Raw genomic sequence first — 18,344 nt, forward strand, 5'->3', positions numbered from 1 at the left:
ACAAGAGCTTGAGCTTGCTGCAAAACAAATGAATTTTAAGCATACACCTCTTAGAATGGTTTGGGTTGGAACAAACCTTGAAGATCTAGTTCCAACCCCCCTGCCATGGGCAGGACACCTCCCACCAGATCAGGTCGCTCAAAGCCCCATCCAGCCTGGCCTTGAACACTGCCAGGGATGGGGCATCCACAGCTTCCCTGGGCAACCTGTTCTAACACCTCACCACCCTCATAGGGAAGAAATTATTCCTTGTATCTAATCTAAATCTACCCCCTCTTAGCTTAAAGCCACTACTCCTTGTCCTATCACCACATGCCATTGTAAAAAGTCCCTTTACAGCTTTCTTGTAGGCCCCCTTTAAAGCCTACTGGAAGGATGCTATAAGGCATCCCCAGAGCCTTCTCTTCTCCAGGCTGAACAACCCCCACTCCCTCAGCTGCTGTTCATAGGGGAGGTGCCCCAGCCCTCTGATCATCTTCAAGGCCTTCCTGCAGGCTCACTCCAACAGGTCCATATGCTGGGGCCCCAGAAAACAGTACACCAGGTTGGCTCTCACAAGAGCAGAGTAGAGGGGGGAAAATCCCCTCCCTCAACCTACTAGCCACACTTTTTTTGATGCAACTCAGGATATGGTTGGCTTTCTGGGCTGCAAGCACACACTGACAGCTCGTATTGAGCTTCTCATCAACTAACACCCCAGGTCCTTCTCAATCCATTCTCTGCTCAGCCTTTATTTGTGCTTGGGATTGCCCTGATTCACGTGCAGAGCCTTGTGCCTGGTCTTGTTGAACCTCATGAGGCTCACCCAGGCCCAGCTCTCAAGTCTGTCAAGGTCCCTCTGGATGGTATCCCTTCCCTCCCATGTGTCAACTGCACCACACAGCTTGGTGTTCACAGAAAACTTACTGAAGGTACACTTGATCCCACTGTCCATACAGCCAACAAAGTCACAACACCAGCCCCTGAGAAATGCCACTCATCACTGGTGTCCACTTGGAGACTGAGCCATTGACTGCAACTCTTTGAGTGCAACCATCCAGCCAATTCCTTATCCACTGAGTGGTCCATCTGTCAAACCCACTTCTCTCTATATTAGAGAGGCATATATCATGCGAGACAGCATGCAAAGTACTTGACAAGGCCAGGTAGATGACATCAGTTGGTCTTCCTTTATCCACCAGTGTTGGAAACCCCATCATAGAAGGCTCCTGAATTTGTCACACACGACTCACCCTTAGTGAAGTCACGTTGGCTGTCAATCACCTCCTTATTTTCCATATGCCTCAGCATAGCTTCCAGGATGATCTGCTCCATGATGTGCACTTAAAGCTGTACAGCTACAAAATTGTATTATATTTTTTGAATTCCATATAAACTGCTCTGTAGTCATATTGTTCTGACACTGAGACAGATGTTTGGCGCCTATAAAGGCACAACAGGCAAGATATACCTACTGGAGCCTGTGGCACAAGGCATGGTTACTCCAGAAGCAAAACTCCATCAGTCTCTCTGAAGAATTATTCTGGGATGTATTTTGAAGAGCAGCTTGACACGACTAGCAGAAAACTTTAGGGTAGGACTGAACCTTGTCATTCCCAGAAGAATGGTAAGGATGTGGCTGACTGAAGGTATACAAAACCAAATTGCATCTTCAGCCTCTGACTACTGCTCCAGGAAATGCAGAGATGACTTAACACTTTGACTCTGCCAAAAGAGGGAACTCTTCCCTTGCCATTACACCTTCCAGCCACGTACTTACCGTGGTGCTTGCTTTTTGTAGCTCTGGCATTCAGTATAATTTATTAATTGCCATTAAATTGAATTCACTTAACTGACAAAAAATAAAAAAAAAAACAATCCAACATGAAGAGCTGGGTAGGTGCATTTCATCAGCTACTTTCAGTGGCTCACCAAAGGATCTGATGAGAATTAGGTTTTTTTCTGAACTCAAAGGCATGTACACAAGCCATTATTACTTCAGGAACAAGCAGGTATTTCCACTCAATTCTGCTGAAGCAGTGGAAGAACACAAGGAGAAAGAAAAGCTGCATTCCCGTAGGTAGCTGGCCAGTAACAGGCATCAGAGGATGTCAAGCTTAAAACTTGATCCTGCGGCTATATGCAGCTTCATTTATTCAAAGTTCTTCCCAAATGCTCAGTAAGCTTTTAAGTGAAACGAAGGTTTGCAGTTACGAGATCGATAGGAGACAGACCATTTCTTACTGCCCACCAAGTGTTCTGCACAACAGCTTTTGATCTAGTTGATACTACATGTTGCTGCGATACAAATAATGGTCTGACACTCTATGTCCCCATCTCAAGTCAAAAAATCGAGACCACTCTTGAAGGCCTAGGTGAGTAATAAAGGTACCTCTTGAACATGTTACAATAAATGGACAAAAAATCCCTTTGAATACAGGACATTTATTTCTTAGATGCAAAGCTCTGTTTCAAACTGGGGCAGAAGGAGTTGGGGGGAGGAATCCTTTGATGCCTACATTTAACATAAACAACAATAAGTCAGGAGCAAAAGGAAAATCACTTTTTAAAAACAGACCCCTAAATGAAAGTAAAGCTAGTGTTTCAAATACCAGAATCATAAAAGTGTTTTTTCTAATACAGCAACCACTTTGCCTGCCCAACACTTGCTTCACAATATTGCACTGATTAAAAAATAAAAACGAAAAAACAACCAAAACCCATACCTTAAAATTTATACAGTTATATTAGTAGGGAGTATGCACAGAAATGAGAACTAACAGAAACTGGCACCAAAAGTAGTTTTAACACCCTTTTGATAACTTGTAAGAAATGAGTTGCAGGTTCTCTCCCACATATCATCATCTCAGCTTCCATTAGTCAACTACAAATATTTTTATTAGTCAACAAATATAAAGATATTTATATGCCAAAGGACTTAAGGGCAACAGAAAGTGAATTCTTTAAACATGATTTTTCCAGTCCAGAAGTTGAGTGATCCTTAGATGGCAATGCTGGAAATATTCAAACTATATTTGCTTTATGAATAAGCAAGCATATTTGACAGTACTGGAGAGCAGCTATTTCATAATCTTCACATTAACTTCGCTACTGGAACTCAAATTCAGCTTTTGTAATCAAGCAGGAAACTTTCATTGTATGCAGAAGTTTCTAAAACCTTTCCAATACAGAAATGCACTATAACTTTCTGATTCTATAGACATTAACTCCAGTGCCTCTGCATCCAGCCAGCTTTGAAAACTATATATCAAAATAGAAAACATATCAGTGGACTAGAAATTGAATTAAATTCAGGTAGCTCATTACAACCTGAAGGTTTTGGAAAGCACTTTGTCTTTTACTTCTTGGTGGGCTTATCAACTTGTCCCAGCTCTCAGCAGTCAATTATTTATATAACTATGTATAATAGCCAGTTGTCAGGTCAAATGGAAAAGTTAGCAAGTTAGTTATAATCACCTTCTACCATGCTAACCCATATCAAGTAGGCATAGTAATGTTGGCAACATGCTACCGTGCATCCCAGTTAAGACTTACGGAGAAGAAAACAGTATGCAAGTTTTTAACTGCCTGAACGCAGTGGTTAACCCATGATGAACAGGCCCAAAACATTAGGACATGAGCCAAACAATCAGTGAGTTTAAAAATTTTCACTGCAGACAAGGTTGTTCCATGATTATCTACATTTCCTGTAGTTTAGCAGTGGCCAACACCAGATCATTCAGAGCAGAGACTGTGTATCAGCCTATACCTCAATCTTCCTAGCAGAGAACATCTACTAGTTCTGTAAACTGTAGTATTTGTAAAATGAACGCAATCTCTTAAAGCATTCTGGTACGGCTTGCTTACAGACACCAAGCAATTACTCTTCTGCAGTGGTGTCATCTAGTGGTCACATTAAGTGAAAAAATGCATTCCCTTTTTTATATTTTTCACATTCTATATGTTGTTGTGTTTTTTCTTTTTTTTCCCTTCTTATTCACTACCTCTAAGCAACCTACTTAGGTCTGCAGGTGGTCAACTTTTTAATTAGGTTCCTTACTAACTGCTGGACAACAACTGTTTGTCCCTCAACCCCAGCAGGGAAGGGAGGGCATCATCCCCTAAGCTTTTTTTTTTTTTTTTGGGAGGGGGGGGGGCAAGGGGGAGGTGTAATCAAAGAGTTCATAAACTAGTCCAACCTCAAATCTCAGATCTTTTTACTGCTCCAGCCAGACTGCAAGCTTACAGATTAGTTAACTAATTATCACGCTGCTCACCTGTTTACCCTAATAAAGAAAGCCATTATTTCTTTTAATACTATTAAATCTCAGAACACTGATGATAAATCACATCTGGTTGTTTACACATGCTTTAAATCTAGTTTTTCCTCTGACAAATTAAAAAAAAAAAAAAAAAAGCACTGCTGACCTCAAGCAGAAAAAAACCAGGTCCTACAGCTGAGAGAATCACACAAATGTAGGTTTTATTTGGTTGCTATTCTGCCTACTAAGGTATTCAGTGATGTTATTTCAGGTAGGCTTCCCATACCACAGATAACTGACTTCAGATTCTAAAATACTGTAAATCACTTTAACAAATTTTAAGCACTAATAATACAAGACAGTACTAAGACAACAACAGATGAACAGATTGCTGCAAGATATGCCATTTTCTGTGGAAAAACAGAAAAGACAGACTAGTACATATGGGTCTTAAGCTCCAGTTCTGATGTGCAATAGGAAGCAATTCCAGTGACGTGATCAACGTTTATCCTTCTGCTTCAATAGTGTGAGCTAAAACATTAACTGCTTATTTTAAATCTTAAGGGACAATGGTTAACGTGAAATATTACTGTTACCCTTCCCTCTCAATAAAATAGAGAATTTCCATGTCGTTATCAATAAAATTATTTCCATAAACAGTAATTTGACATTTTAAGTTAACAGTGTTTAGCGACAGCTGTTTTCAATGCATTGGCAACTCAAAAAACTTGCACTTAATTTGAAAATTTGAGTCTATATGATATTTTCTGACTGGTATTTCAAAAAAAAGTATTTTAGGAAAGGAATAGTAGGAAAATGTTACACAACTCCTACAGTTCTTTACCTTTGAATCTGAGCACCTCCTTTTTAAAGCATGGCACAGCTGCCACTTTAGAGGAAAGTCAGCCCACGTTTCACCAGGAAAGCTGAACACATACTAGCCATTTTTAATCTATACGTCATCATTTAAAGAGTTAAAGAGCAAAGAGAATTGCCTCCTTGTGGCTTCTACCAGACTACCAAGTTGCACACATCACTTACACTGACTGCCTGACCACACCACAGCATTAGACTCGGGGCATGGGGCTCTCTCTGCTATTTATTGTTCTGGTCAATAAGGACTGTTAAGGCACCAGACATACCAAAATAACAGGAAGGACAAAATATCTAACAAACTCCCCAAGTTCCTCCTACCAGACCTCAGCAACAAGGCAGAAGCAGACAAATTCAAAATGGAGCAGTGCAACAGAAGGCTAGAAACTGTAAGAGCCTGAAAGGGACCAGAAATGTCACTGGGGCACGAGATTCTCTAAGAACCAGAACACGCAGGTAGAAGACAAAAAACACAAGTCTCCAAAGTTGCTTTCTGCCTACCTTCTGGACAAAGCACCTGTCTTCTTACCCTTCCAGATCACCTGTCCATTCCTTACAGTCCTATAGACTGCTTCTTGTACTCAAAATAAAAAATATGTACATTAAGCCAAAACACTAACTCTTCTCATCTTTGGGTTCCCGTCCATTAATTTTGTTCAACATCTAGAAAATCACATCAAAGTAATCCATCCTACAAGAATATTAAACGTGCAAAGTTAAGAATTATAAAATATTAATACTTAAATTGCTTGAGCAGCCGTTATTTACCCTTGGTTACATGAGCATCATGGTATTAGTTTCACATTAAATGATGCATGGAGCTCAGGTAATAAACAATCTTTGTGTAGAAAGAGTCATACCTAAATGCAGTGTAACAGTTTACAACACTATGAAAAATGAGTTCTCACGATCTGCCCAACTCTGTTGGTCTGATGCTACTTCACTGTAGATGGACTGTGACCATTTTTGCGAGAAACTATCACAAAAATGCAGCTAGTCACAACAAACACACCAATCAGTGCTGAACAGCAGTGCTATTTACGAGTAGTGAGTTGGTATACTTAAGCCCCAACACAGTCCTTCAAAATACAGGTCAAAGTCAACTGCTAACTGGGCAGAAGAATAACTACGTCTCACCTCCTCCCACTTTGTATTCTTTAATTATTTATCTCCAAACATAAAAATCCCTCTGCAGTACCATGTTATTTGCACTGTTTCCTGAATTTAGTATTAAAGACCTGAAGTAGCTCCCTACTATACATTTGGCTAGAATATCCGTGGCATACAGTCAGCTATGGATAATTTTTCATTCTTCATTTCAACAGAAACACTTCACACTCGTGCAGTTTAAAGCATACAATTTCTAGCAGGTTAGTTTTTGATGGAAATAGATTTCATCTGAATCTCCAGTATTTTGAATGATTATCTAGCCTAAGCCAAAGGCTGAAGAAATCTAGCTTAGGCCTTATTAATAGATTGTTCTGTGAAACTAGAACATAAACACAATGTTGTTAGATATGCATCTCCACACAATTTTGAATAACCAAGGAGACTGAATAGAAAGGCTGCTAGAAAAAATAAAGATAGCTTTATCTTCATGAGATAGACTGATATCACAACTTTATCTGAACAGAATTAAGCCCAGATGGTAAGTAGAAGCCATTTTGTTAGGACAAACTTAAAACATGATTCATGATGGTGCGCAAGGAAAAGTGAAACAGATTCTGAATTTCGTAAGATGAATAAACAAGAAAGATTTGTATTTATGGCACATAATCCTACTTTTCACGTAAGTTTTAAAAAGCAAAAGATACACAGGCATATTTTAGCTAAGAGTTTAGAAAAGCAATTAAAGATGAGAAAGTTGTTCTTAGAAAAAAAGTTTGATATTCTGAAGTACTCTTTTCATTAATAGTTTGGAAATTGACAGTATCTTCAAAGATGGGAAACAAAGGCATTGTATTATGGTATTGAAAACTAACAGCTGAGCTACACTTATATTTCTTAATATTCAGGTTCCTGGTAAAATAAAATCTTATTCACAAAGCAAAATTAGTACAGTGCTAAGGGTGACATGGGTTTATTCACTATACAAGCATAAGATGAGAAAGATAGAAACAGACTTTGGATTTAGGTTTTCTATACTGGAAGCAACAACTCTATCAAAGGTGTTCTTGTCTAGGTTTTGCAGACTGAGACTGGTTGAAAGGAATAGAACAGGGAAGAAATGGAAAGATCTTATATTAAGTCCCATCCCATCAAGTACGTACCCATACAAATTTCCTTACAAATTATCTCCTGCAACACAGATTTCTCTTCCCGATGTAGTACAAGATTTGCCTTTAACAAGATCTGGATCAGCCACTAAGAAAACCCATACTGAACAGAGACACTCTCCGATGACCACACTGAATCAGCCCACTCCTACCACCCAGTATGTACAAGGTTATTATGAAGCCCATATTGCCCAGGTTGTGCCCTGTCTGCTCTGCACTGTAAACTGGCATCTTCCTCCTGGCCAAACAAGAACAGATGAACCCACAAAGGCTTTAATACACATTCTGCAGGTATTTCCAAGTTAAGCATGTTTAAGTCTTTCCATTTTATATCTCAGTTACAAGAAACTGCAGACTCATTTAGACTAAACAAAGACCTTTTCTAATCCTCTCCCAGAAGTTGCTTAAAGAAAGACTCAGGCTAGCTAGGTGTTGTAAGACGACTTACTTATACTACAGAGCATATGTACTGATGATATGAAAAAGCATCTGAAGCTCTTCCAAATTTTATCAGTTTAAGATAACAATAAAAATGCTTACAATATATAAATCGGTGCAAGTATAGCATTAACCCTGAGGGAAGCAGAATTGCAGATAATCTCCTACTACAAATATTTTACAGTTAATTCGTAACTTTTCTGAGAATATACTTCCAATTTTAGTTACCACCTAGAAATCAAAAACCCAACTCTAATCAATTCTTTAAGTTTGCTATAGTTTAGCCACTCTGGGTACACAGTGCACCACTTGATTAATTGTATCTGGATGATTTCATCAAAACTTCCATATGAATTCTAACTCATAGCTTCCCCTAGTTCCTAATTAGATCTCAGTCTAGGAGCAGCCCACCTTTTTTTCCACAGATGAGCCGAGAGACTGCCATTCCTTTGCAAATCCACCACCAGGACTGAAAGATTGCTGCGTCAAGACCCAAGAGAACCCTCCTGTCCCCACAGCTACTTCTATGCTGAGGAATGAGAAACCAAGCCCAGCAATACAATTCTACTCTTAATTAAAACAGTTAGAAGCAGTAACAGTATCGCTAACTTAAGTATCACACCTGATCTCTGTTATGTTTTATGAAGTTTATTTTCCTGGTTTTTGGTTTAAAAATACACATACAGAAAAGGGTGCACACCAACCCAAATGAAACACACATATATATACATATACATACATACATATACATATATATATATGTAAGTACACACACACACACACACACACTTACCTTGCACCATTATTTCTAACTACTTCCACCATTTCACCAACAAAATACCGGTCCTTGACATAAGCAAAGATTTCATCACAGATCTCATGAAGTCGTGAGCGATGGGTAAGGGTGGCCAAGTAGAGAACTGGAATGATGAGTGCCTCTGGAAAACTCTGTAGATTATGTCTGGCTTTCTTCTCTGATTCCAGTGCTTCCTGATATGTGAGTCCTGGTTTACCTGTGACAGCACAACTCCATACGAGGCTGTTACACAGGATGGTGCGTTCAAAAAAGTCACTGAAAAGAAGGGGAAGAGGGGAGAGAGAGAAAGAAAATAATTACATTCTAACATCATGTTCAGCATGGTCACAATTAACACAGCAGCAACTTTTTCTTTCAAGCTTGAAGTTCAAAGACAGCTCTACTCCTCTACAGGTTGCAGACACAACCAAAGGTTATTTATCACTTCTTAAGCCATGGCTGGGTAAATTGTTACTGTAAAACCAAGGTCTGCTCGCACTACAGAGTGCAGGCAGAGAGCATCAAGACCTACAAGTGCTGTAAACACACTCACATGAAGTAGCCTTACACACAAGAATAATCACACAGTTTAATGTGTCATAGCCTTGTTGCATCCCCTGCATTTCCTCACATATTTGCAGGAGGAGGGTCTAAAGTTGTATAAACACAGAACAACCTTAAGATCACACAAACATGTTGAAACTTGAGTAAGTTTCAGATTTGGAGTGCCCCAGCTCACAAATGAAAAGATGGAGCGCTAAAAAAAAAAATAAAAAAAAAAAAAAATAATAATAATGTCAAGTACTTCTCTAAATAGTTTTTATTCCTTCACTGTTTGTACTGCTCTTAGAAAAAGCATTGAACTGTTTTTTCCCATACTGATTCTTCTCCTCCTTTGTTCCATCAGCAAATATTGATTCTCTTCCTTCCCTGTATTTCCAATTAATGCTAAAATTACAGCGTTGCTATTGCTTACTTACTGGTTATTACACTGGGATCGAGAAAGAAGGGCTTTCATTAGTCAATAGCTGTCAATTTTTGACAAGTATCAGAAACACAGTGATTTGTTAAAACACTGTCTAGATGATATAGATAAGGTAGCCACTCAGAGAACCACGTTAATACATATCACATACTACAAATCAGTGATCTGACAGCAGAACAACATTTCAGTGGCCCCAGTGTAGGCATTTATTTGCCTTTTCCAACTCTTAACAGACTAGTATTTGTAGGTATGCAACATGACAAATTTGGGGGTTTTTGCCTTGTATCGGTCTAACATAGCTGTTTCGAGGCAGACACAATACCTACAGAGGGTTGCATGCTACTTGAGACCCTTACACTGAAGTTTAATTTCTTTAAGAAAAGTTACACAGTGCAGTGTTGCCATTTTTATAGGGATGGAACTGCTCAAATCATTTCTCCTAACGGGGTTAAAGAGCTGTACAGTTCACACTTCAAGTTTATTGCAGGCTCCCTGCAAACTGAAGCCAACAAATGTGCACCAGTTACACCGATGGTAACACAGTGCAGCTGGACAGACGCAGCAATAACCGTTTGGAAATGAACATGGAAATTCCAGATTAAGGACAATAGAGGGTCCTGGCTCAGATAATCCTTTCTGTGCGAGCACAGGATTCCTCTGAGTGAGAGAAAGATGCTTTAGGAAGAACATCAGCTGTGACAAGAAGGGAATTAGGACAGAAGAGGAAATACACATTCTGTGAATAATATCTAACAACTACAAAGTTACAGAATTTTTGTATCATTTGTGTCTAACTCATACATCTGACAACACCTGTTATAATGAGTAACTTCAATTTGCCTACTCTAAACAAGAAATGGAGAACAAATGAGAGAGAAGGAGATTAATTGTTCTTCAAAGGAGATGGATTGTTCTTCAATACATGAAGAACGGCTGGCTGGCAGTCAGTCTGTCTGTGGATAGGACAGAACACTGCCTGTTTGCTGCTGTCAACCGGATTGGATCCAAACAGGTATTAACACAAAATAAACAAATGAGTAGCAATAAAGCACAGAACAGTTACTGAAACATTTAAAAAAAAAATGGTTAGATAAGGAGGAATTGACAGATTTTTAAGAAAAGGTAATGAAATAAACAGCACACAATTCCTTCAGGTCTATTTCTGCCCTGCATTTTACTACCTCTATATGAAATTTGTGATACCTTGAAGTAGCCTTGCTGACTTCAGTGGATGAAGTTATATATTTACTAAAGTCTTCATACTGCTGTCTCTCTACATACACTTCTGTTTCTCACTTACCAAAGAGGTACCCAATAATTACCTTCAGCCAGGAAGCACAAAAGCAATCTAAGACTTATTCAAAAACCCATCAGCACATAGTTTTCAGAAATTACTGAGGAAAAGAGAGCGTGCACACAGAGGCAGGGAGAGCCGGAGGCTGACGGTGCCTTTAAGGGCTGCTCTCTGCGAGGGGACACCGCGCACTCGGGCTATTTAAAGCAGCAACATTGAACTTCTTTAAAAAAAAAAAAAAAAATCCACACACAAGAAAAAAAAACACCTTCTGAAGTCTCTTTTCCCATGATTACCTCAAGCACAAAATTCTAAGATTACTTGAACTGAAACATATTTGAGGAAAACATTTTTCCATTTGCATACAATGCTTTGTGTATCTAGTTTCATTGCAGCTCATTTCCTCTTTTGTTTTGTGTGGATTTTTCCCCCCGTAAAGTCAAAGGGAAGAAAAAATTTGTACCAAAAAAAAAATTTGCTTTCAGTTTTGAAGGCGTTATTTGTCTGTAGCTAGTCATTACACAGAGCACATCAAAACCATCTGTGGCTTAGTCTGTTAACACAGTTTTATTGCAATGTTTTAATGATCTCACTTTAACTCAGTTTGAGAGAGAGGAAGAAAAAAAAGAAATCACAACAGCACGGCAGCAGATTTTATTTGTAGCACTCCTCCTTTCCCTGTCTCTGTGGTACGTTTCGGTTATCACAAGAAGATTTCCAGAGCGTGCACACACAGCAGCTACCAAAACAACAGCCCAGCAGCAGTGCTGTACTTTCTCCTCCCAGAAAGAGCAGCCGTACACTTGATCATATTCCACGCTAGATTCAAATTCACAAAAGCAAGTGCATCTGCTGCCACGTCATACCTAAAGCCTTATCAACATCCTTATCTAGGGATTACAGCCTGTGGGGCTTTCTCACTGCTCCAAGACCCGTGCAACTGCCTACAACATGGTTCTCACGAGACACGAGGGCTCGTGCAAGCGCTCAAAGCTCATCCACGACGCCCCATCAGGCCCAAGGTGCCCATGTTGCACCCTGCTGCAGGCCACTGAGTAATTAATGCTGACTTCTCAGCTGGGCATCTTTTTTACATGTATGTTATAGAGAGAGTTTGCCACGCAAGGTAAGCTAAACTGCAAAGCGATCAGCAATCATTGAGCAGTTTAGTGCCGCTGCTTGGTAAGTATTTGACACGAGGCAGTTCATTAGGAGAAGGAAATAATTGTGGAAATAGATTACTTGCAGTTTATATCCATTGCAAGTGCAGTCAGCAGAGAAAAAGAAAGAAATAAATCAATCAAGCCTAGCAGCAATAGGTAGCTTGTGCTTGAACTAACCAAGTATTGCCACTGAGTCTAAGTTCTACTGTATTTTTAGTATTTCAAGCACGTGCTTGTTACAAACCATTTACTTTCATTCATTTCTATTTACTTTTTTAAGCATGTATTAAAAACAAGTCAGGAGAGGGCTTGTTCTCATTTAAACAGAAGAACTATAGTCTGGAGAATGTAAAAACAGAGAAAGTTATGTGAGATCTAAGAGAGAGTAAAAACAAAATCTATTTAATGGCTAATTTGTAGACAATATAATTTTTAATCATGAAGCCCTTTAAATCTAACATGTAATCTATATAGGCTATGGTATCAGGATATTCACAAAAGAACTTTACCATCCAGTACGTGGCAAACAGGGGTGTTAATGTACTCTACCTGTTTCCAGAAGTGGCCAACACTACATACAACAAAGTAACATACCAAATAAAATGTAAGAAAAAGACACTTACTCCTTAAGGCTTACAGATTAATTACACACTAAGAAACATACTTCCAATTTATGGGCTTATCTTCAACAAAATAGAAAAGTCCACCTAATTAAACTAAGGATACTTTAAAAAGACTTTTAAAGAGACCTCTTTCTTACTTTTACTTATAATCCCACAGGCCAATCTACAAGTAACATTTTAGTAGGTTTTGAAGATACAAAACTCCTTCCACCCATTAAGTCCCTATGTTTTAGAATGAGAAACATTCCTTCCGCTGTCTCTCTACTACTTTACTCTCTTAGCTCTATGAAATCCTCTCTTTAAATCAATGGCCTCTTAAATGGGAAAAAATAAGTGAGGCTGTCTTCATGAGCAACACTTCCCATAGTTTCCAAAGCGAGGTGAAAAAGACTGGCAACTACATCCCACTGTTTTAACGTGCGCCCCCTTACTGGCTTTTCCATCTACTACGCTTCCAGCTCGAGACACTCTTTTGTTGATTTATCCCCTGATCCACCCCCAATCAGGATGGCAATTAAGCATTAAAAACATCAGTTCCCTTAGCTCCTCGTAAGTACAACTGAACTTTGCTACCTCACTGTGCCCCCTTTTAAAGGATTACAAAATTATGTGATAGTATTTCAGATCAGAAAGGAAATGCATTCTTAACAGGAAAGTCACTTTACGAAACACTAGTCTTGCCAAATTCTCCTTGCATTAGTATGAGTTTTTATGGAGAGAAGAATACAATGTGTGATTCGTACTCATCTCTGCTAGTGCTGCTGTGAGCATGAAAGAAGCTTTTCAATGTTCTAAATTTGTACTCTTAAAAAAACAGCTTAAGTGCTAGTGGTTTGTAGTAATTAAAAGCATACATATGTATTTGAGGAGGTGGGGGTGAATTCAGGTTACCATGCGTATCGATACAGCCTGTTTGATCTAGTCAGATTATGCAATCTTTAAATTTCCCCCTTCAAAAAAAAAAAAAAAATCCAGTTACTATGGCAAAAGTAGATGCAGAAAGGACTGATGTGGACAACAGTTTTCTTTCATGAAAGAACTAATACAGTTTTTTAAAAGTGGGCCCTCCCTATCATTAACCTAATTGCCCTTGTTTAGACAAAGAAAAGGGAAGTGCTCTCAGAGGACAGTAGCTATTTGAAGCATCGCTTTGCAAGTAGGAAGAGCTGCAACCAGGAGGATGGAACAGCATCTGTAAAACTTGCCAAAAGGTGACCCAACGTTCTTCAACAGATTAGATTATTGCGGGTTGTTTGTGGTGTAAACAAATACAGTTGTGCCAAAAGAACATGCCACGTAAAAAACACTAAGCTTGTCAATCAAAGCACCAATTTGATCCAAGGTAGAGAAGTGCCGAATACCAGGGAAAATATAAAAGTGAAAGAGAAAAAAACAAGCAGGGATGAAATTTCTGTGGGAAAGGCAACGGTATTTTCCCAAACACCATATCCTAGCCCTGACCTCTGAGCTAACCACCCACTGGCATTTGTAGGGATAGCCTGTGTGAACACAAGCCTAAATTCATCCCTTAATTCACGAAGTTGGGTTACATACGGAATTTGGTCTTTCGTGCTTTTTCTTAATGGCAACATCCTCACAGTGTAAATAAGTCTGATTTAAAAAAAGATACCTTTCATGCTAAAATTTACTCAAAACTATATATACCTGAAGCACATTTCAGAGGTGTCAACAAACACAAGAGTCATCTAATTACGTGATAATAATAATTGTAACCAGAAAAGCAGCTTTCAAAATATTAGGAGCTGGGGGAGGGGGCCTCCATTCCTACAGAAACAGGAGGCTGTCAGCTCTCGCTTGTTACCTCCTCACACACCCTATAATGAAAACACTCGGCAGAAAATTCCCAACGAAACATTCAACGCCCCTCTCCCCCCCCACACACAGCGCATTGCCCAGGAAACAGCGAGGCATTACCCTCCGGAGTTACCTAATCCAACTTCTTCACGATTTTATTAGGTGAAGTGTATTTGAGTCGGAAAAACAAGCCTAAACATGAAAAAGATCTAGGTGTGCTCTCATTCCATATGCTGCGAATGAAAAGTATTTCAGATACAAATCTCATTAGTCTACACATCTTTTTTTTTTATTATTATTATTATATATATCAAATGAGCTTGGATTTGGGGGATTTTGTAGGTGGGGACGGTGCTGGATGAGGCTGCGGGTCCGGAGACACGCACGCAGCAGCCTTAGCGAGCCGTCCCAGTACTTTCCGTCCATTGTTCTCGCAGGCACTCAAGTCCCTGACACTAACTTAGGGACTACCCCTGCCTTCCCTCCACCGCGCCGCCTTAACGGCGCTTGCACAATCTCCACCGGGCTTTTTCACCGAACGGGGAAAAAAAAAAAAAAAAAAAAGAATAAAAAGAGGGGGCCGTGACGGGACAGGTGTCCCTCCCGGGGCCAGCTTCCCGCCCCGGGCGCTCCCCGCGCTGTGAGGGCGCCGGGCCGGGCTCTGCGCCCCGCGGACAGGTGCAGGTGCAGCGCCCCGCGGCCCTCCCGGCCCGGCCGAGCCCCTTCCAGCCGGGCCGGGCAGCGGCTCCCGGGCCCGCGGAGGGCGGAGCGAGGGCGGCCATGGGCGGCGCGGCGGCTCTGACACCCCGGCCCGGCCCGGCGGGGGGTGCGGGGGGGAGGCCGCCGGGTACGAGGGGTTCAGCGCGGCGGCCGGGGGCCGGCCGGGAGCTCCCCCAGCGCTGGTGGCCGCCGGGCCCCGCACGCAGGGGCGGCCGCCGCCGTTGTGCGGCCCGGGCCCGGCCCGGCGGCCGTTGGCGGCGCGTCCCGGCCTAGCCACATGCGGCGGGGCCGGGGCAAGGGCCGGGGCTCGCAGCGCCCGCCGCAACTTTCACTTCCCCGCGGGGGTGCGCGGCAGCCGGCGCCCCCTGCCCCGAGGCGGCGGCAGCAGCAGCAGCAGGAGGAGGAGGAGGAGGAGGGGGCCGGCGGGATCCCCCCGCCAGCAGGGGAAGGCGGGCAGGGATTCCCCCTGCCCAGGCCGGGAGATCCGCCCTCTCCCCCCACCCCTCGGTGGGGCACGGGCTCGGCGCCAGCCTCCCCCCCCCCCCCTCTCCCCGAGCCGCCGCCGCCGCCTCCCCTCCGCCCCGCCGGGCTCCCCGCGGCGCTGCCGGGGAATCCCCCGGCCGCCTCCCCCCGCCTCCCCGCCCAGGTGTCAGCCGTTGGGGGCTGCAACCGCTGCTGCCCCGCGGAAAGGCCGTGGGGGGGGGGGGGGGGGGGGGGGGGGGGTGTCCGCGGCTTACTCGTAGTCCCTGAAGATCTCGTTGGTGACCCTGCAGTGGAAGACGCGCTCGTCCGGCCGCAGGTCGGCGGGGGGCTTCTCCCTCACGAAGGGCTTGCGGTGCAGCAGCGGCATCGCCCCGCTCCGTCGTCTCCTTCCTGCCCCGGGACCCGCTTCGAACCGGAGAGGAGGAGGGGGGGGGGAAGAAGAAGAAGAAGAAAAAAAAAAAAAAGAAAAAAACAGACGGAGGGAAGGCGGGCAGTGAGTGCGGGCGGGCGGCGGCGCCCCCGGCCCGGGGAGGAGGGAGCGGGCCCGGCGTGTCCCTCCCCCCGGGGGGGCCGGGGAAGGAGCGGCGGAGCGCGGCGGGCTCGGGCGGCGGCAGCCTTTTGTGTGCCTGACACGCCGCTGCCTGCCTGGGACTGCGCGGGGAGCGAGCGGCGGCTCCTTCCTCCCCCGCCTCCTCCCGCAGCCTCACAATGGGGCCATGACGCCGAGCGCCGGGCGGGGGCGGCGCCCCCCCGGCCCACCCCGCCCGCGGCCGCGGCCCCGGCCCCGGCCCCGGCCGCACACAACGTGCTCGCCGCGGGGATACCCCGGCCCCGGCCGCCGCCGCCGCGCTTTGTCTCCGCCGCCCCCCCCCCCCCCCGGGTCCCCCCTTCCCCGCCTCCGAGCCGCGCACGCCGGCCCGGCCATCAACTTCCACTCCTCCTCCTGCCGCCCGCCGCCGCCGCTCATCGCCCTCCTTCGCTTCCTGCCGGCCCGCTGCCCTAGCAGGGTCCGAGCCCCGGCTCGGGGGACTCCCCGCCCTCCATCCCCGCCGCTCCGGGGGACCCCGGGGCTCCGCTGCCCCCCTGCCGCCTACCTGGTGCTGCCCCGAGCCGCCCCGGGGTGCGAAACGCGGCGCCCTCCGCTCGTCCCTGCTCGCTGCCCCCCCCCCGGCCCGGCTCCCGGGAAGTTTTTGATCTACTTCGCCGAGCCCTCAATCAGGAAGAGCGGCGGGGAGGAGCCTTCCACTTCTCTCCCCTACATCTTTATTGGCCGCTCGGTGCCTTCCAGCGTGTGTCACACAGGAAGACAGCGAGCTACATTATTAATTAATGGCTGAGAGGGCTCATCCTCCATTTTCGAATTATCAGCCTGCGATCTGCGGCGCGCACAGGGAGGGAGGGAGAGAGGGAAGGGGGGGGGAGGCCCGGCCGGCCGGGCTGCGCTGAGGCGGCGGCACCCGGGGCACCGGCACCCGGGCACCGGAGCCCGCTGCCCCCGCCACGGGCCGGGCTGCGGGTCCCGAGGGGCTCCCCCCAGCCCGGGCCGGCCCCGAGGGCAGGGCTGTGCCCTCGGCCAGGTTGCGAACATGTCAGACGGGGCCCTGCGCGCCGCTGCCTCGCTGCCCCCCCTCGGGTGAATCGCCAGCGCCAGGACATTGTTCTGCCGCTCAGCTCATTTGTCCCCGCTTTTCTTACGGCTTAGCCCGGCGCGCTCAGGGTGCCGTGGGTGATTAAGAGCGGGCTGTTCATCTAATGGTGATCTGCGGAGTGCCAGCCGGCTCACAGACGTAAAAACACAGAAGGAGGTCCACGTCCAGCGCAGCTCAGCGCTGCGAGGTCCCGAGCGTACATGAAAACCGACTGCAGAGTTGTAAAAACCCCACAGGACCGCTTAGGTGACTGGTATCTGAAGGCTGACACCCAGGTACAGGGTTACAACCTGAAATTGTGCTCGGGCAAATAAAGATCCTGTGCTGTTTCCTGCACCTGTGCATAGGTTGTTTTTCATTAGCACTGCAAGCGAGGGCAACGAGCAGCACTGCGGCAGCCCGGATGACTAAAACCTAGAAGAATGTTTACACTCCAATTCGTGAATTACTTTGTTTAAAAAGTGATCAGGTCTTAATCAAAAGCACCGAGAAATGCCAGTGCTGCCTTCTAGTTCAGTTTACAAAATCTGAAGGTTGAACTACAAAACTGGTTACCTCTGAGTCCTCCCAACTTATTTTCAGTTGCCAGTTGGCTTCACTTTCAGTTTTTAATTAATTTCTACCAAAGGGCACGAGTGCAACTCCAGCTAATGCACTTTTAATGCCTCTAACATTTCATACGTTTTAGGTTTGCATCAAAACCGTACAGTTTGCCACGGTTATGACATTTAGTGTTGGCAATTCTTACGATTACAGTGAGATTTTGCAACCCTTAGCTTTGTTTTAAGCTCTGGCTCTTCAGCAGATGTGATTAAATTGGAGCCTCAGCTTCCCCTGCAAATAATTATATTTTTAAATCTCACGTTTGAGAGAAGAGCCTGAATATGTGATCTCAAAAGGCTCACAAATTAGAAGGAAAATAAAAGTTTTGAGTTTATAATTTTTGTAAATCTTATTATTTCTAAGCCACTATCATGATATTTGGGAG

General features: G+C 44.4%; 1 protein-coding gene across 4 annotated transcripts in view; it reads right to left on the minus strand.

Moving 5' to 3' along the window:
- BAZ1A (bromodomain adjacent to zinc finger domain 1A) overlaps positions 1-17,058 on the minus strand; it is a 61,490-nt gene extending 44,432 nt beyond the window's left edge. For 3 of the 4 annotated variants that reach the window (XM_082760910.1, XM_082760911.1, XM_082760908.1), the window contains exons 1-3: positions 16,802-17,058; positions 15,962-16,112; positions 8,622-8,900 (exon numbers count right to left, since the gene is read on the minus strand). In XM_082760910.1, coding sequence (XP_082617036.1) covers positions 8,622-8,900; positions 15,962-16,074 — 392 coding nt within the window. In that variant the 5' untranslated portion in view covers positions 16,075-16,112; positions 16,802-17,058. Of the gene's footprint in view, positions 1-8,621; positions 8,901-15,961; positions 16,470-16,801 lie in introns of those variants that run through there. The other variant, XM_082760909.1, reaches the window with a different exon arrangement.
- Positions 17,059-18,344: the final 1,286 nt, after the last annotated feature.

This window comes from Aythya marila (assembly GCF_965140915.1).
Source record: "Aythya marila genome assembly, chromosome: 5".
In the NCBI taxonomy this organism is placed as follows: domain Eukaryota; kingdom Metazoa; phylum Chordata; class Aves; order Anseriformes; family Anatidae; genus Aythya; species Aythya marila.